Source organism: Mercenaria mercenaria, unplaced genomic scaffold (genome assembly GCF_021730395.1).
Source record: "Mercenaria mercenaria strain notata unplaced genomic scaffold, MADL_Memer_1 contig_1506, whole genome shotgun sequence".
Classification (NCBI taxonomy): Eukaryota; Metazoa; Mollusca; class Bivalvia; order Venerida; family Veneridae; genus Mercenaria; species Mercenaria mercenaria.
The window spans coordinates 1-21229 of NW_026459484.1; the positions used below are offsets into that span (position 1 = coordinate 1).

General features: G+C 33.8%; 1 protein-coding gene across 1 annotated transcript; it reads left to right on the plus strand.

The window, feature by feature from the left end:
• Nucleotides 1-2152: 2152 nt before the first annotated feature.
• Nucleotides 2153-15417, plus strand: LOC128551667 (uncharacterized; the record flags this gene model as incomplete). The annotated part of the gene is made up of 4 exons (XM_053532566.1): nucleotides 2153-2350; nucleotides 3441-3677; nucleotides 14565-14749; nucleotides 15286-15417. Coding segments are annotated over exons 1-4 (630 nt in total), but the record flags the coding sequence as incomplete, so codon positions are not given.
• Between the last annotated feature and the right edge of the window lie 5812 nt (nucleotides 15418-21229).

The following is a 21229-nucleotide window of genomic DNA, read 5'->3' on the forward strand; positions in this document are numbered from 1 at the left end:
AAAGTCTATTTTGTTTCATTTCGCTGACTGGCGATGTTGATACATGTACATACACAGAATAAAAGGCAGCAAGATGTCATGTATCTGTACAAACAATATGATAAAAATAAGATAAGAATAATTAGTATAGTTGCAGTGGTGCTGACTTTATAATCAAGCTAACTGCTAGCAATTATATATGCGCTCAGTAAGAACCTAATAAACACCTTGTTGTGAGAAGGAAAGAATCGATGTAGTATTGACCAGTATAGATATCATTCAATCAAATCAAGTACAAGAAAACAACGCATAAGGACATATTAAGCAGTGAGAAGACTAATTGAAAGTAGGACTGTACCATTCCCAAAATAACTGGTCAAGCATTTTAGCGCTTTCTGTGAATAAAATTGACTTGGCAAAAGTTTGGTCAGAAGAGATTTTCCTGCAAGTCGCTACATGAAAGACATTGATTGTTTGTTGTGGTTCTCAATAACACAAATCCATTAAAAGAAATGTCAGCGATCCTAATTTGAAGGTTTTTAAGGCTTAACACGAGAAGCTGACACAATAGTCATTTTTATACTGTTCACTGCAGTAAACAATCAAACTGTACGTCAAGATGTGAATTTTATGACAGAAAGAAGTGCCTACGCCTTTAATATCTTGAGCAATGAAATGGGTCCAATCGCTTATCTGTAACACTGTTGCAGTGTCTATCATTATTTTGCTTTTATAATGTCACATGCAGGAAAAAATGCAACTGTTTGAATGACGACTTTACTTACCTTTCGTGTGCTCACTGGCAGTAACGCAACACCATAATCTCTAAACTATCTGCATTTAAATTTCACACGGACCACTGTCTGATAAATTACTGAAACATTGTGAATATTCTATTTGCAAAACTTATAGTCAAATTATTATTAGTGCTGACAGTGCTCAAAATGTTATGTCCGGTAGGTCTACAGGTCAATAACACATGATCCGACCAATGATGCAATCTCAAACCGTGTCACGTGTCTACGGCGTGATATTGCAGTGAGGCAGTCATATACATTTGAGCATTTTAATTACTGCTACAAGTAGACAGCGTCAGTTATAGGATTATAAGATTTTCAAAGTTTTTCCTATATAAGTCTAAGATAACCACGTGACCCCCAAAGCCGGGCCATATTTTACCCACGGGGGATAATTTGAACGATCATATTAGAGGACCGCTAAATAATGCTACATACTAAATATGTAAGCCCTGGGCTTGTGGTTTTAGACAAGAAGATTTTTAAAGTTTTTCCTTTCGGTTGCCATGGCTATTTTGTTTTCCGTCATTTTGCCGCATAAAACATTATTTGCCAGATGGCCAACATATATTTTAAAAGGTTAACATTTTGAAAACCTTGTCAACCGGCTGACCTGTAATTATGCTGAGAGATTGAAACATCTGTAAAGGACTAGTTACATAAACGCAAAAGGGAAACCACTTTCATTTAAAAAGGCTTTCTTTGTGTCTATATATTCAGATAATTAGTTTAAAAAGTTCTGAGCTTGTCGATGTCTTTGCCATTGCTTCGGTCTTTTTCGTTTATTTTTCTTAAACCATCGTAATACATACCCGTCGAGACGGGCCTGAATAAACGATCTATTATATTGTTTTCCCCTTCTTAATATTTATTTTTTACATAGAACGTGTTTCCTTCTTTTCCAAAATGCTGACATCTTTCTTTTCCTAAAAAGCAATTAGTACATACAAATTACTCGTATATATATTATTTAAAAATCCATGGTAAATTGATCGTATCTGTGTTGAATGTGACTCTACACTAGCTTTTAATACAAATCGGATACCAAGTAAGTAAATCGCCATTGACTACTTTGAATTACATCAAGATGAAGGTCTGTTGTAGTCTTTGATATGTAACGTAAATAATATTTAACACTCTTGCGTTAAAATGAAGTTGAAACGACGTAACACAGATTAGAAATCATTAGAAGAAACTTTTGACTCCGCTCGCAGACTATCCATGTAATAACTGAACAACAGGACAAGAAAATAATTGAAATATTACCTGTTTGTCCACGATAGATAAGTTGACACTGTCAAGGTAATAAATGAATACAATAAAAGTATGAAATAAATTTACATATTTATTTGCAGTCCAGCTGCACGGATTTCAAGTATTCATATCATCTTCGGTCAATGGCAATTGGCAAGGTATTTACAACAATACTGATTATGAAAATGGAATTTTCGAAATACCTGTAAGCCCTTATGTGGTTGGGAGATATGTGCACATTGTAATGCCGGGAACTTACAGGAATCAAGGAATAAAAATAGGGCCGTTACTACTGTGTGAAGTTGAAATATTTAGCCGAGGTAATTGACTTATGATGATTACACATGTTCATGAGTGCATTTTGTAATTAAATGAATGAAAAAATATAAGATACTACATATCTTACTCGTATAGGTTTAATTACATATTAGATATCAAGTGTCGCAGATAACAGGTCGTTTTTTTTTTAACTCTTTGGCATGCACACATTTCTTCTGCCTTTAAAGGTAAGTATCTCCAATCTGAAATATACATTGTCAGATCAGCTTTAGCTACCTTAAAATCGGAAGAAAAAAAATCGACATTATTCTTTCGGATCTCTGGCAGATTGACTACAGATCAGCAAGACATTCCGGAGGTTGTTGTATTGCATGACAAACGAAATGAATGTCAGAATTGTTTTATCATTTTTTAAGTTCAGCGCAGCAAATTTAATGTTGAACTGTACACCAGTAAATAGCATAAACTATGGACAAGCAATTTGTAAAGGTTGTCATTTGATAATAATTATTAGCAAGTGTTATTTAAATCTCTCGCGTAAAATGGGGGTATGTCTCCAGATGTACACCATAAGATCAATTTTAATGCTTTTACGCAGTATTATGTATGTTGCAATTTTATATGAATGATACAAATTGTTACACATTCTTTGTCAAAATTATACTGCGTGGCTAATGCATTAAATAGTTTTTTTAAAGGAACCTACTGAATCATGTTGTGTAAAATATTATAGTAACACTTGCTGTAAAATGAAAGTGAAATCTAAATTTTTATATAGGAAACCAATCTTGAGGCGCTCACCTGTACAATCTAATAAGGCTTATTTTAGAAGAAAACGTTTAAGCGTTTAGTCCCTTTATATTTGAGAACCAGTTTTGAGCATTTTTCTGCACTGCGTCTGGCGGTCTGTTAAACAGCCCGTCACCCAGGGATTTATTCATGGATTTTCAAATAAATATATGTTGTACCTTATAAAGCAAGGAATGTGGGAGATTTCCAATACGCCGTGCCGTGATTCAATTACTTTTCCTTTTATAAACATAGACATTGAACTGTGTCAGAAGCGTTCAGAAAAGACAATAATTTGTATAAACTTTTCTTATTCTACTGTTTCAGTATATTTACTTTCAGATTTGATTCAAGAGATAAAACAATCGGTTCAGACATCAATGTCTTCAAAAAGTACTTGGAATGCTCCTCAGACCAGTTGGGATAAGGATAGAGCTCTCGATAATATCGATGCATATAACCCAGATACATGTAGTTGTTGCAGCGGAACTACAGGAAACGATACACCATGGTGGAGAATTAATCTTGGGAAAAAATACTTGATATCAGATATCTGGATATATGGAAGGTCAGATGCTAGTAAGTGTCATTTATTGATAACGATATTAGTTTAACTCGATATATTTTTAAATAGTATTGTAGCCAAAAGAGGTAGGTGTTTTATTACATAATAGGAAGGAATGCTGGGCATTTGTCCTAGGTATAGCCGATTATTTTAAGTAGTATTGTAGAAGAATATACAGCTGTAGCGTGTTTATATAGAAAGACAATTGGATATTCCGGGATACCCATTTCATATTAGATAATGAATCGGTAGAGTTCAAGTCATAAATCCTTGTATTAAATATATCGTATATGTCTTACATGTAGTATATCAATAAAATATATAAGGGGATCATCTGGAAATACAGAACGCAATTAACCAACATAATAGCAAATTCGTTTGGGTGAATCTGTTCAGGAGAGGTAATGCAACACCTATAGCGCCTCCTTTAACTGGCCAGGTACTTGGAAACTTTTTTATTGCCGCCGCATTACACTTAAATGCCACATGACTCCGTTGTGATAGTTAATAAAAGCTGTTTAAAAATATTTTGAATAAACAGAACTCAACCACACAAGAAAATAGCAGAGTCAGTTTGACTGAGTACCTTCACGGTAGGTAATGAAAAGTATAACAGCCCCACACCCCTAGCACCGGGTTTTTTATGCAGACGTATACAGAACTGGTGTTCTACTCTCCATAATCCTATAGTATACATTAATTCATACTATATAATCATCACAGTTACGCCTTGTACAGTTAGCGAATAATGTTATTAATAAACTGTCTCAAGCCTATACTAGCGGCTGCGATCTGTGAACTAGGCTTTTCTTGTTATCCTTGCTTTTTTTCGTTAGGTGGGGAATTACCGTGTTAACTTCAACACTAGTATTACATCATTGCATGCTGTAAAATTGCTTTAAATGGCTGTTATTTGGTATTGTTTGGGCATACACATATTAACAACTTTCATTTGTTGTTATAATCTTATGATTTGGCACCAAACATTGTTTCTCAATAGATGTTCACCAAAATATCATTGTGTGTACGGCCTTCAGAAAAATCAAAACATGTATATATATATTACATTGTTTTTCAAGAACTATCTTCCACCACAATGACGGTCGAAAAACATATAAATAGTAATAATTTGATTATTTTTCGCATGAATAATATGACCCCCTGTATGCATCGTTAGCACTGTGAGAAAAAACTTTTATTTGAAACTTTTCTCAAAGTACATCAAAATAAAATAATGAAGAAAATCTTGTCAAAATATATTATGAAACACACTAAACACGCAGAAAAATGGTCTAATAAAAATGAAGACATTTAAATAGTCAAATACATTACAGGATTGTTAGGCGGGAGGAGTCCGAGATCTTTTTTAAAAAAATCTGAACTTGGACTGTGCTTGAAGAAAAATATTCTGGCTTCAGCATATTGAAAAAATATTATGGCTCCCAAATCACTGAAAAACAAGAGCTCCGCCAAGCGGGGCAATATACGCCCGAAGGGTTACACCAGAGGATGGGAGCAAAATTTGAAGGACTTGAAGTGTGAAGCCCAAAGGACAGGAACAACAAAGGGGAGAAATTCCAAATAAAAATCTAAGTCCAAATAAAATCCTTACAAGGTAAAGGTATGTCAAAATACACCTACAAATTGGATATACCATCCATGTTGTACCTACGGCCAGCCAATAATAAAAAAGTTTCAAAATAAGCTATTTATAGTAACGCAAAAGGGAAGTAATTAAAAAAAATATTGTAGATGAACAAAAGAAGGATCTGCCAAATAAAAACAAGAGTACTGCAATGCAGAGCAATATATACAAAGCAAAGTCATATATGACCTTTGACCCCTAAGTGTGACCTTGGACTTGAAGCAAGTCACCCGGGACTTGTGCTCTGCACGTCGTCTCAGTGTGGTGAACATTTGTGTCAAGTTTCTTTGAAATCCTTCAAGCAGTTCAAGAGTTGCAGAGCGGACACCAAACAAACTGATATGACCTTTGACTCCTAAGTGTGACCTTGACCTTGAAGCGGGATATCCAAAACATGTGCGCTGCACTTCGTCTTGGTGTGGTAAACATTTGTGTCAAGTTCCCTTAAAATCCTTCAAGGGGTTCAAGAGTTACAGAGCGGACACGAAATTGCTAACTGACAGACGAAAACGGACGGACAGATGGGCACCAGCGTCATAACATAATCCGTCCCTTCGGGCGTATAAAAATGGCTCTAAGTCAGACTTAACAATAGCATTATTTCGAAAGCCATATTGTTTACCTTTAAACTGCTTTTAGATTTATCACCGTTATCAAAGGGACTACAGCATCCCTCAATGCTTAAATAGTATTCGCTGCTGACGGCGACTGCAAGATTATTTAGAAAATATTAAAGGTGTATGGTTTAATTGTGACTGCATTACGTAACAATCATAATTTCAACAAATGGACGGTAAATGATACTTATACATAAGCACAACAGTAGGGAGATGGTGAGTGTATGATAACAATTCCTTTACAGATTGGCTATTGTAAACTAGCTATGTCTCAGCTAAGACGGGAATTCAAGAGGATTTCAGTACTAAATAAGATAAATAATGACAAACTGGCCTTACAAAACAACAGCTGTTGTAGGACGTCAACGCTAGACTAATCAACAGCTTTGTCAGCGTATGTTTTTTTTTTTCTAAAAATAATCCATGTATCGATCTGCATACGTTTCAATAATTACATACAGATTTTCGTGTTTATGGTGTATTACGTATAAGCAAGGAGGGGGTGTCGGGCTTTATTTGTCGTAGATGAGTTCGATACATTCTATCAAAAAGGTCAAGCTACAATTTCAAAATATCGACATATTTACTAAAAGCAAGTTTTGGGAATTTCTACAAAAACAATTTAAAGGTAATATCTATATCAATAGTCAAACACAATTAAACCAAATTACCTCCACCGGCGCCCAGACATGGTAAAAAAAAACCCACAAAAAACATCAGTGTCTTGAATTAAACCCCCGATTTTTTACAATAAAATATTTGATTTGTATCCAGCAAAGAGTTAACATTGACTCCTGTGACCCTGACCTTTGACCTGGTGACCCCAAAGTCGGTAGGGGTCATGTATTTAATAAGTACTATTAGCGTGTGAAGTTTGAAGGTTCTGGGTGCAGTGTTTCGCGAGTAAAGTGCCTTCATGCAAAAAGTTAGCATTGGCCCCTGTGACCTTGACCTTTGGCCTAGTGATCCCAAAGTCAGTAGGAGCCGTATACTCAATAAGTACTATCAGCATGTGAAGTTTGAAGGTCCTGGATTCAGTGGTCCGCGAGTAAAGTGCCTTCATGCAAAAAGTTAACATTGGCCCCTGTGACCTTGACCTTTCACCTGGTGATCCCAAAGTCGGTGAGGGTCATGTATTTATTAATTACTATTAGCATGTGAAGTTTGAAGGTACTGGGTGCATACTCAATAAGTGCTATCAGCATGTGGGTTCAGTGGTTCGCGAGTAAAGTGCCTTCATGCAAAGAGTTAACGTTGTGACGAACGAACTAACGAAAGAACTAACGAACGGACGGACAGTTGGAAACTAATATGCTTCCTTTTGGGGGCATAAAAATGTACACCTATATATCTAAATAATTACACAAATTATAAACTTTTAAGAATACAACTCCGAAAGAAACACTTCACAATTTTACAAACTGTATATCTACTAAAGCTGTTTAAGATATTTAGCCTCATCAGCACAAAACAAAAACTGAAATAACTGAGTGCAAAGCAAAGTTAGTAAAGTTTAGTTGTTTAATGAAACAATTTATAGTTCCTGTTTTGGGTGAACTCAAACATTCTGCTGTACTTACCCCGTGTGGTCTCTTAAAACACTTCTGTGAGCTGCATGTTCGATAAAGCTATTGTATTGGAATGTCCTCATATAAAAAAAACACACACAGTTTAGCAAACGTATTACAATGTTTTCAAGTGTTTCACTCAGTATAATGTTTATGAAAATATAAAGAGCGTAAAAGTTTTGTTTGATCTTTAAACATTCGAATAGTATTCTCATAGCATAGTTTATATTTATAAGAAGACTATAGGAATGTTTACTTATGGAAAATCTTCTGTGACTATACTCAGAACTCGATAAAATCCAGCTTTTTAAATATTCCTCTGCCGACAACAGCAGGATCACATTGATAAGAAACCTCATTTAATTCTTCGATAATACCGGATGTGTTGAAACGTAAAGAAGCCATACTTTCATATTATACGGAAAACCCATTGTTGATCAAATACTGTGCCAGTCAGAAGACATTAGAATATTTTTGAAAGTAAATTTTCAGTCATGCATTTCCTTAGTTCAATATAATGTCAGAAAACGAACACGCTATTTAAATACCTCTTTTTTCAGGAGTAATTATATTATGTCAAGGCTTTTTCATGACATGTAATGAAATTAACTACACATAACGTGAATTATACAACTGTGCCATTGATAACACTTTGGCTGGTATCAGAAGAAAAAGAAATTGAATACCTGGTGTCTGTATGCTGAGACATACTCTAATAGCAATTCAACCAGTTATCTCATAAACGAGAAATTGTGCATTCCTACAATTATGTTTTTGTATATCACTGAAACATACCCATTGATTTAAGGCACTGAACCTTACCATGAAAATTAAATTTGAGTTTTTGCGAAATTTAGAAGTTCGATAGCATACAGATATGGGAGTATATCTAAAAATGAAAATTAAAGTTATGACTTAAGTGTATATAGTCGTGAACATTTGAAGACAAATACTATTTAAGGAAAATGCACCAAACCTTGTCCTATGGTTTCAGATACATTTTTCCTCGATTCGAATCCTGTGACCAACATTCCTGGAACACTTCAAAAGCTTTTGCGAAGCAACAAAGGTTTTTAGTGTATTTCTACAGTATTTTCTTAAAAACACAATATTTCTAAACAAAGAGATCCATTGCATGTAATTCCGCCATCTTTATTTGTTGTTTAGGTAATGTTCAGTGCGATCTTTCCACCCCTTGAACAATAAACTGTAGGAAATATCAAATGTAAACATATTGTCACTAGAATATCAATACTGCAGTTATCATGCTATACCTGGATACAGGTATACAGAATACAGAAATCATATATTTAGATTGTGCTGTCCTCAATCGTTATTTCAGTATATTAACACAGAGAAATACATTTATATATTTATTAAAATGTGAAACTTAAAAGTAAATTACCAAATCTTAATGGTAAATGAACCTTTATCCTCTTTAATCCTTAATTTTCAAAAGATGACAGCTACTACGTATTAGCATCATTTGCTATTATCATATGATATTCGTGTTTGCAAAATTAATGAACAAATCAATTGGTTTTTTTTTCACTTTGTTACTTTGCTACAGTCAAATATATCAGCACGAATCTATCTTCAGTCTAAATATATGATGAGTAGTCAAGACATTTTTATTCAAAATAGGGGAAAAGTAAGAATTGTCTTAATTGGAACATATTCAATAATGAAAGCATTAACTTTTGTCCGCTTAGCTCAGGAGGTAAGAGCGTTGGTCTACGGATCGCGGGGTCGTGAGTTCGATCCTCGGACGGGGCGTATGTTCTCCGTGACTATTTGATAAATGGCATTGTGTCTGAAATCATTAGTCCTCTACATCTGAATCGTGTGGGGAAGTTGGAAGTTACTTGCGGAGAATTTGTATGTACTGGTACAGAAGCCAGGAACACTAGTTAGGTTAACTTCCCGCAGTTACATGTAACTTTTGTTGCACACGAAAAGCAGTGGAGACATTGAAATTTAAGAATGTATATTAGCAACTGAATATTATTATTAAAACAGAGATCAAAGACTTGTTTTTTTGCATGAAATTTAGGATTATTCAATGTCAAACCTAGCTTTTGCCACCACAACATAACTGATCTCTTTATTCATATGGTGGCATTCAAAACTGCCATCATTGTTATTCAATACTTTGGATCACATTTCAGTAAATAAAAATTATCAGCTGAATTCATGTGCGTAAAATATACATAAAATTGTGATGCTTAAAGAGAATTCCTATAGTTTTTTTTCCTTTCATAGATTTTTTTTAATTCACATATATGATAGGAAAATTTATGCTGAAAACAATGAACAAATAAAAACAATAGATCACCAGGCTTGTTTTGTGAAAAATGGTTTTGAACACACCCACTGTTGCTGAAACTGCCAGCGATTTTTCAACATTTTCATAATGTTCTGCTATTTTATACATACCAACCAAAATTTACATCAAGACAGCACAATACGGTTTTTTCTTTTTACAGATTTTATTATATACGTTTTTGATATCATAGTCATATTTGTAATACTCTATCCTTACAATAATGGGTTCAAATGAAAAAAAAATTGTTTCATATTTACTTTTTTCAATGAAAAATATCCATAGTGAAGAATATTTTTTTTTAAATTTTGAAAAAAAACTCTTTCATAGAATTTTTTCGTGTTTTTCTTGTGTATAGATAATTGTATTGTGAGCATAAAAATGGCTAAAAATGTATGGGTCAATTTTATGTTAAGACCGCTAGAATACAACACCTGTTCGGACGGAAAATGGCGCGAACAAGGCCAAATTGATTACATGTATGTCTGCTAGAAGTTAAAAAAAAGTTTTAAAAATTCTTAATTCTTTCTATAATTGAATACTAAATAATCTGAAAGGTGATATTGTCTTATCGGTACTAAGTCAATTATCTTACTTTATATGAACAACATTGTCTTTGTACTATAATGCGATGTGAAAACACAATCACATAACTAGCAAGATACTGTCAGTCATGATACTTGTCAATACAACATAAACCAGTATCAACATTTGATTACTGATAAAACTTACCAAAAATGTTATTTTATTCAAGATTCCTAATATTTAAAATCGTCTGTAACATGTTTCAACAAATGTTGACTTCAGTTCAGTTTTCCATAGAAAGTGTCGGCTGCGCAGAAAGATGCGCATAAAAAACTATAGGAATTCCCTTTAAGCAACACAAAAAGGAATGGAAAGACGGTATTGGAGGTTGTAAGGTCACATTTGTTGGAAAAACGACCAAAAAGACCAGTCCTGAAAACCTACTTGAGTTATTAAATACAAATATAGCTGACATATTCAAATATCATTACAACAATTAAAATTTTGACTTACGTACCAAATACATAGTATTGAATGTATCAAGATTTCTAAATCATCCCTTATTACGTTGTAGTGCGACTGTTTCTAAAGAACATGGCATTTTCTTGTATTTCGTCCTTGTTCAACTTTCCCCTTCAGGTTCCCCCCACCCCCCACCCCCACCCCCCCACCCCTCGACCCCATTTCGCACTTTACTATTATCTTCCCCTCAATCAATATTTAGCATGAATTAATATGTACTTGTTTGATGTTTGAAGCAACCCGTTTGAAATGTTTTTCCATTACAGCTTCCTTTTGTTGTTGGCAAATGCGTGACACTGTGGCTGTGTTTTTGGTGCTCTGTGCTTCCGAGAAATCTACACCTACCTATTATCTTTTATCAGTAACAACTTCAATCTAAATCATTCAAGAGTGTACCTAGGTACTCCGACCCAATTTTCAGAAAATAAAATGAGACCAATGCTTCAACATGTATTCTCGTTTTTATACATTCATGAGTAGACCTTTATATTGCCAATACAAGAAATATCGGTATCTACATTTCGTATTATCTTTTAAAGCATGCCAGGTCCTTTATTGTTTTTCACCAGATACTGTTTTTACATTTAAAACTGAGTCACAGTTATCATTAAATTATACTGGCTATCATAAGAAAGTACCTACTTAGTAATGATGGTATGAAATAAACAAAGCACAAGTAATCGAGATAAATTTCATTCTGGTGATAGATCAAACATTTTAGAATATAGTTTAGCACCAACAAGTGATTTGATTCAATACTAAAGTTCTCTCTGTATTGAAATGTGCACGAGGTGAAAACAAAAAGACCTAATAGCAAGTATGTCTACCTCTTACAAATACATGCTTGACATCTTCGGCGCATACTGGGTATCAGACGTTGTAATGACATTCCATTCATTTACAAGCACTTGAATCAACTGCTGATGAATTTGGATGGGATTTTTACTATTATAGACCCTGCAACCAAGTCGGTCCCACAATTCCTCAGTTGGGCTGAGGTCCGTTGAAAACGCAAGCCATTGTAACACGTTAACGTTGTTAGCAGCCAGAATTCTGAGGCCAGTGTGGCAGAGAGTAGTCTTGCGTTATCTTGCTGCAACAAAGTGAAGTCGGTCGGGGTTATTAGCAAGAAATTGTAGCACTTGCGGTTGCAGTACATCATCGACTTAACGACTTGCCCTAAGACTTCCGTCAACGACGATGAGTGGTGTCCTATAGTTCCATGAGATCCCGACCCATACCATAACACTCCATCCTTCCCACCATGGTGCCTGGCCAACACAATAGTCGGCGTAACGTTTACCGCGCCGACACCATACTTTAAGACGTCTATCCGACATATCCAAGCAGAAGCATTACTCATCCGTGAACAAGACACATTGCCATTGACGCTGCGTCCATCGCAGATGATGACGACACAAAATAAAGCGATTTCTCCTATTTTTTGGTGTTAACATATTGCCGCGATATGAATCATAGCTACGTAATCTAGTTTCATGGAAGCGGCGACATATGGTTGACTCACTGACACGTTGTCCATGAACACTTACCGTCTCTTGAGCAACCTGCATTGCAGTGCAAAACCTGTTACGCAATTGCGAAAGCATAATATGCCGGTTCTGTTGACGTGACGTGATTATCGGACGTCCAGAACGTTCTCTGTCATTCACATACCCGGATGTATTGTGCCGTTTGACAAATTTTCTTATTGTATGATGTGTGCAATTCATTCGACGTGCCACTTGCCGATATGACATACCACTCTCGATTATGCCAACGGCTTGGTTACGTTGAATGTCATTCAGACGCTCCATTTCAGTGCAGTAATAAACAAATAAACAAAAACTATGGCGTTTTCTGTTATATCCTTACATTAATGCATACCACACAAAAAAAAAACCTTTGTAATGAACTCTTATGTTACAGTTATTCGTAAAAGAGCCCATTTTGCACGTGCACCATGAGCAAGCCAAGCGACCTTTACATTCTGTATGTTAAACCTTATTATCATAATTATAAAACAAGTTTATACTTTTCAAACTCGATTGCTTAGACAAATATAAAAGAATTTTCAGAGTGGGTATTTCCTTTTGACGGCAGGTATACTTGAATAGGAGGAGAGTCTGGCTCATTGAATCAGAGTACATCTACCTATGGAACTTATGATTGGGCAATTGGTAGAATCCACTACTCATCTATTTTACTCTGTTTTAATTTATTGTATGAGACATCAGGTTAGGTTGAAGTGAATATATTCAGTTGTTCAGACCAAGTTGACCGGCACTATATCCGTTACAGTAACTGTTGTGAAACATGACTACTACTCTGTTGCAACAACCATGTTCAACACAAAATACCATTTTTCAAGTGCTGGAGCAACGATTAGTTTTAGATTAATTGTGTACATATATTTTGCACCATCAGGTTATTTTTCGTAACCAGAATATTTATTTGTTGAGACTCAGGGGATTTCAAAACATATATTGGAAGCTGAATGATAGCACAGTCAATTCATTTGCGTCAGCTTCTGTCATGTTCCTTTATGACAGCATTCCATTCAGTTTACGTTTTGTCTTTTGCTTTATTTGTCAAGTTTGTTTTAAATCGAATATACCACGTTACAAGAAAACAGTTTAGACTATACTTGAAATAATAAACTTATTATCAGGCAGTTAAATTTTGAAATATTACAATGACGTAACATTATTGCAATAAAATACGGGAAACGTGATAAATAGACGGCGCTTCAAACTTCACATGAACATTCATGACAATGCTATGAAATGCATCTTAAGAATATCCCTAAGCACATACAGAAAAATCCTGATGCAGGCAGAAACAGATACCGTTCCAATAAAAGGGAGAAAATAACAGTTACTATAACTAAGTTACTGTAACTCGTTTTTGCACGAAGCACAAGTTAATGAGTAAAATTTCAATAATTAAATCATATGTAATAACAGTATAAAAATCAGTTCTAGAAACTGCAAAAAGAAATATTTACTCCATCAACACAAAATTATGCATTCATTCATAAAATACAGCACACCCTTGGGTATAAGACGCAGCGTATAAAACGACTTTTTCCAACACTGGAAATACATTGGAGTGTTTTAGATGTGTAGATTCACACGTTACCACAATGAAATAATGCTAGTTTAAAACAAACTTCTTTTTATTTTATTTCTTCGGTTAATTAAAAAATAAGGTATGGAAGAAAAAGAATCTGTCACTAGTTGAAGTAGAAGATGAAAATATTTGGCTCTCGGGTAACTGTTTTGCGGTAACTCAGCAGAGACTCGTTATCGCCTAGTTACCTAAAACTGTTAACAGTGAGCCAGAATTTCCATCACATTTCAACCAGTAAAGGATTCTAATAATCTTAAATATACCATGTCATAGCTGAGACCAGACAAGTTTTTTACGAGGAGGAACAGTAACTAATCCCGATGTTTTATAGCAAAAGAATGTCGTCAATCACTGGCAACTACAGATTTCTTTATGAAAGTTGAACGTTACTGATCTTTACCGCGGCTTCTGCCAAAATGCTGATAACTTATAAGCGCATCTATCATTTAAACTGGATATAAGAGAACGAGAGTTCTATTTACTTTCCGCCTATACAACGTTGAGTGAATAAACATTTTTAATGACATTGAACTGTGCCTTGCACAAAAAACATGTTAAATTTTACATTAAAGGTCATCAATCTACAAATCTGTACATTTACGGAACTAACAGAACGAATGTGAACCAAAACCAATATCTGTTTCACGGTGACCCTGAAGAGGGAAGTTACATTTATTCCATCAAATTACCAAAACCGAGACTATTCCAATATCTAACAATAAGAAGATGGGTGGCTGGGCTGATGACACTGTGTGAAGTAAAAATGTTTCAGGCAGGTAAGGAACAAGCTTGACATCATCAGAAAAACTTGATTTTTTTACATTATTATAAGATGTTGAATAATAAAGCAGACAACAAGATATCTTTTAAGCAAGAGATTTTCTAAGTGTACAATGGGATTTTCCTTTGCATCAACACATGGACAAAGCATTGTAAAAACAAATTCTATTGCGTCGTCCCCACCTCATTTTAAAAATCAAACAACAGACAGACAAACAAATAAACAACGAGACAAAAAACAATGCTGCGCTAATTACACTGATGTACATAATACTGTTATACCGACGTCAGTTTATCAGTATTAAAATACTTTGTCACAAAATTTTGTCAAAGAGTTTCTGCTCATTGAACTACTAGCATTTAGAGAATTTTTTGAGAATGTCATTAGCTCCGAAATGGATCATTTTTGTAATATTTTGGTAACCGTGTCGTAGCAAATTTGTAAACAATAATAGACCTCTTTCAAGTTGCGACACAACAAAATACTCTTAAATAGTGTTAACAAAATTTTAGGTTGTGCAACTGGATATTACGGTGACAAGTGCTTACGACAGTGTCATTGTACCAACGCTTCGGCTTGTGATGTCAACACTGGACATTGTGAGAGTTGTGCGACCGGTTGGACTGGTTATGCTTGCAACTCAGGTAATTTTCCGCGATTTTTATGCCATTGAATACATGATTAGTTAACAGTATTCCCTACTGGCAAACAAGCTACAATATGTTGAGATTATAACGCATGGCTGATAAAGTATGTGAAAATTATTCAGGTACCAGCGCTCGTCAAACAGCATGAGGCATGTCACAATATTACAGTTCAAAAGTTTGTATCACTATCGAATATTTCGAAAAGAACAATTAAAAACATTGTTATATTCTAAACTCCGCTAAATGTAATTCTGGAAGCTCTTGCAATCTAGTTATCAAAATCCGAGTTAAAACCTTACCTAAACATATTCTGTATTTATGGGCACGTTCTCACATGTGATTACTGATTAATACATCTCCAAACAACTATTCAAAGAGAAACAATTAGACACAACATATTTACCTGTAGAATTTTATTTGGATTACATCCATTAATTTCGTAGCTCTACAGTAACGAGTTGATATATCATGAGAAAGAATTGACCTCATGACCGATATTGCAGAAAATCGATATCAGGGGAGACAACAGCTATATGGTATTGGTAACAGGTGACCGGTACTGCGATGTCGATATCTATTGCCTCCGGGTATTGTCACCTGGATGTTTATTTCAATATCAAGTGTAATAAAAGAGAAGGTTTTTCATAAGATAATTTAACAAGCTTAATTGAAATGTCACTGGAGTTACAAACTATGGAAAAGGGATTTTTCATTAGAAATAAAACAAGTCATTTTTATCAAAAGAATGTTTAATATGTAATTTTCTGAACCATAGCATTATTAACATGTTATTTTATTATAATTAAATTAATTTTTATATCAATATAACATATCTATCAGCAATAAAAACCATATTTTCATAAAATCATATTTTCATATAAAAATCATATTTTCATACATATTCTTATATAAGAAAAATGTATATTTTAACATGTTTTCGAAAAACAATGTAACAAATCGGGTGAACATTGCTATCTGTAAACCATTTAGATTCGAGTTAAAGCTCCCATCTATAAAATACGCTGTCGTTGAAAAATAAAATCTGACATATATATTTAAGAAATATGATCTGATTTTACATTTGTTTTAAATAACGCTGTCTTTACCCTCCATCCCCCCCCACCCCACAAAAAAAAAATCGAACTATGTTTTATACGGTTTTATAATTTTTACGGCCATAACACATTCTTGTCAAGTCACAAAATACAAATAAACTTGACGAATATTATTTTAGAATTGACATTTTAAAATTGTCTGATTGATATGTATTAAACCTGCTGCCACTACCACATCCATTCTTATGTCACAAAAATACATACGTAAGATTTTTTTTTAAACAGCTGTTTACAATTTATAATTACACAGGTGTAGGTTTTGAATTTTTTATTCTGAAATGGTTGAACATCAGACGTACATCAATTCAGCAATTCTTAACATATTGGCAAAATAGGAAGTTTAATGAATCGAAAATTATGGTATGTTTGGAAAATTTAAAAAAAAAAAAAAAAAAAAAAAAGATAGTGGCAATTAGGGTGGTACAGGTATTTTGCCGTATTCAAGCAGACATTACTCATTTTAATATAACTATACATATTCCACCAATACAATTATGAAAACTGTTTGCAAAATAAAAAAAAATATGCGAAAGATTAAAATCGCATGATAATTATACCTTGTAATTACAAAAAGAAAATACCCGTAATTCAAAACGCAAGTATAGCCTTATCAGTGTTATAAACGTCCGTGTTGTTTTAACGTTCCTTATATAGAGGTTATTACAGGTCCAATAATATGCGTGATGCATACAACATTTTATTACTTCTATAAACTATCATTCAATAGGATTACAGTATAGAAATTGGTTTCATGTAAAATTATCTTGAATTGAACATGTACAATAAATTATGAAAGTAAGTTATTCACTACGACATTTTTGATAACTGAAAAGATCATGAAACCAGGTAAAATTTTCACGAAAACAAAAATATATCATTAAGTTACTGAAGTAAAATTCAATTCTGTTTTAAATGTAGATATTATTTACATTGCAAAAACATTCTTGTACACAAAAATACTCCGGACATATTTTCCACCTTTAATTTGATCAAGGCGGACCTTGAATTTATTTACTAAAATTTATTATAAGTAAAATATATACGAAACATTCTATATTTTACCTTTTGGTACTGTAACTGAGTAGAAAAATAGCGACAGTTTGCATTTGTGTTCCAATGGCCGATAGAAAAGCTATCTCTTTTAATGTTTAATTGACATAATTGGCATAATTGACACTGATATTTAAATGTATATGAAATAAGGTGAGAACAACAACATAAGAAGAAATGAGCATCTCTTTCTTTTTAGAACCGAAATATTAATTGCAATATTTAATTGCATTTTTTATATTGTCCATTTGTGATATTAACACAAAATGAATTACTCACGAAGTAAATTACATTAAATGATTAAATCATTACTTTAACCTTTTGATCACAATACCGCATCTTCACGCTGCATAATAATATCGTCTGCTTATGACGCTACAACAACAACTTCGCGCTGAAGTTAATTTTTCTTCCAAATTAGTGGAAATAAACCGTCTGAGAACGAATCAAATTTTTATTTCACAAAAATGAAACAAATATCATTCAAAAGATAAATTCAATGAGAGTAGGAAATGTTTTGCACCTAAGCTTTCATATCAATGGTTTTATACAAACAAAATGCTTTGAAGAAACGCATGTATGAGATTTTTGCACATTTTATATGGAAAAAAAGAAGGGAAAAAATGACGAAATGATGGCATTAAACTTCATGTGAGGAACGAATAAAAAATTAAGCTAAAATTTAATTTAAAAAAAAAAACCTTGTGATGAATCAAATGTTGGACTTTGGTAATATTTTTGCACCTAAGGTTTCTTATTTTTAGTAATTTTGTTATTAAGTAAAAGTGTACATGCCCTTCTTATTTCTGTATAGAAAATCTGACCGTTATCGATTAGTGGCCGGAGGAATATTCTTCGGTATGAGTCTCGCGTTAAACCTCTAAGTTATAACACTTGTATATTATGCACATATATCTTGTTTTATATGGGATTAATTAATTATTTGACAATTGTGTTATTCCACTTATTCAAAACCAGCATTACTATTACAAAAACATCCAGCAGTAAAGACATATATTGCCGCCATATTGAACGCCATCTTAAAAAAAATAAAACGAAAACAATTTCGCAATGTTATAAAGTATGATTACAAATATTTAACAAACTTCTGACCACTAAATCACACCATGACATCGCGCATTGTTTCGTGTGGTATATGCACAGTCTTGGAGAAATTTTGGTGAAACTATACACTTTTTGCAGTTTGGCATGCTCCATTGCTTAAAATCCTGGATCCACACTATGCTTGTTCTAGGTAGATCTACTAATTGTTTGTTATTTCAAAGTTATGAATCTAAAGGGGAACTATTTTATTTAATTTTCGGCACTTATTTGCATTTATTTCTCAAAAAAACCTTCAGTAAGGACAACCTGCGCAGTTCTATTTTACAAGTCGAAAGTTAAAGTCGAGGAATTTGCGTTTTTCTAAGGCTACTCCATGTCCGTTTGTTGGCCAAAAATATCACCTTATGTGCAAGTTTAGTTGTTTTCGCATTTTTCGAGTGTTTTACATGAGCTTAGCAAATGTTTTAATGCACAGAAGTAGTGAGCATTGAAAATAATTGAAGTTAAAACGTTTTGTGGGTGTTTTCCGCGTTTTCACTGCTTTCGGGGTTTTCTGTTGACCGTTCAATATATGTAGAGCAAGTATTTCTATTCAACGATAAAGACAAGTAAAGGGCGGTAAAAAACTTGAATATGTTTCTTCTATTTGGCATCATATATTAGTCAAATTATTCAATTATCAGTGCATACGTTGCATATATCTTATAAAATAGGTGACTTTAATCTCTGTCTGTTATAAACAGTATTTGATCTTTTAGGTTTTATATGAGGCCAAAAAATCTTTGTTTCCGGTAGCATGCTAAAACATTTAGGGTAGGTAGGTCGGAAATTATTTTTTGGATTTTTTTATTAAGTGAGACTTTTCGGAAATTATTTTTGAGTCAAAATATGAATACAAATAAGGGGGTTATGTCTTTAGAGCATCAGTAAATTGATTTCTAACATCACTGAACATGTTTAAAGTATTAAAAGTGCAGTTTTGTGTTGCAACTTTTTCTGTAAAAAGTTGAGAAAAAAAAACATCAATGCCATAAAAACATTTAGGGCTTGGCCAAAAAATTAGAGTAAGTCGGGATACCGGAAACAGACAGTTGTTTACTCCTAAAGGCAGTAATTACAAAATGCAAGAGAAATATCGAGATATTTTACAATAAACAATGTTGAGCTAGATAAACCAATTGATGTTCATAATAAACAATGGTATATCCTAAAGGTTTAGCTTAAATGAAATAAATAGGAAACACAGGGAAGTAATATTAAATTACGATAAAGTTGTTGTCGTTATAAAATTGTTGTGCATTTTGTCGTAATTTACTTTATTTTTTTGCGGCAATCGCAGAACAATGCATGGCTGAGTGGTTTAAGAGCGTTTACTTTCGAATTACATTCCATCTTCAATGTAGTTTTGAAACACGTCAAGTGATTTGGAATTCTTTCATGTGAGGATGCAGTTTTGCTAGCTACTTAATATGATTGGTTCAATCCAGACACCTGTCCTTACCTGGTATAATGACCAGATGGTCATCTGGGGCAGTACCTCTACCGTTTAACGCTGGACAATTGGCATATTCCTGAAATATTTCGGTGTGACATAATTACAACAACATTACCAATGTCTTACGTTGCACATGTCGGTTTGAAGTTTTACATCACATCGACAGGGCCGTAGGAACAGGGGGTAATGGTAATAATCGTAGCATTTTTTTCACAGCGAATCAATTTTAGCTGATTTTCATAATGTGTGCCCCCTTCCCCCACCCCCCCCCCCCCCCCCCCCCCAATCTGAAAATGCTTCCTACGGTCCTGAATTCAGGCTATATGGCAAAACTAGAGCTTAAGGTTTAGCAGTATATCACAAAGCAACAGACGTATTAGTAAATGAACAAAATCTTGACAAACAATTCATCTGTCCAATACATTCTACTGTTCTGTCCCATTGAACTGGATACTTGAAATACTCTAAAGGAGTTATCTCCCTTTAAAAAAGAATGCCATTTGTAAAAAAATGGAAACAATTGTCAAAAACGATGTTTTACCTAGTTATGTTAAGTTTAAACACTGGTACATTGTTGCAAATGCATCAAAACGAAGTTTTTGAAAATGGTGAGTTTTTAAAGGCGCTGAGTCGAACTCTTGAATTAGAGAAGATAATTACTTCAAATGTTCAGATCTGGAAGGTAAAAGAATGTTCTTTATGAATATTTTGTTATCGAAATTTTTTTTTTTGTCACTAATAAAGGTTTTCTCATGGAATAGCTCATATATTGGTGACTATTGATAATTGATGCATAAAAAGAGGAAACAGGATGCAACATTACAAAGCAACACTCACAGCAATATATTGTATGTGTGTGTAAATGTCAGATATGTACACATAACATCATAGCCAAGTTGAAAGTAATACAAACGAGAAGTTCATTGACCCTAAAACGCTCACCTGTAAACAAAACTTCAATCGTGTCTTGTATAACGTTGTGTTATAAGTACAGAGTTGGTTTTCTCTTCTATGTTACCCTATATTATATACATGTCACACACATTTTTGAGCCTAGGGCAATAATTGGAACAAATACGGTAGA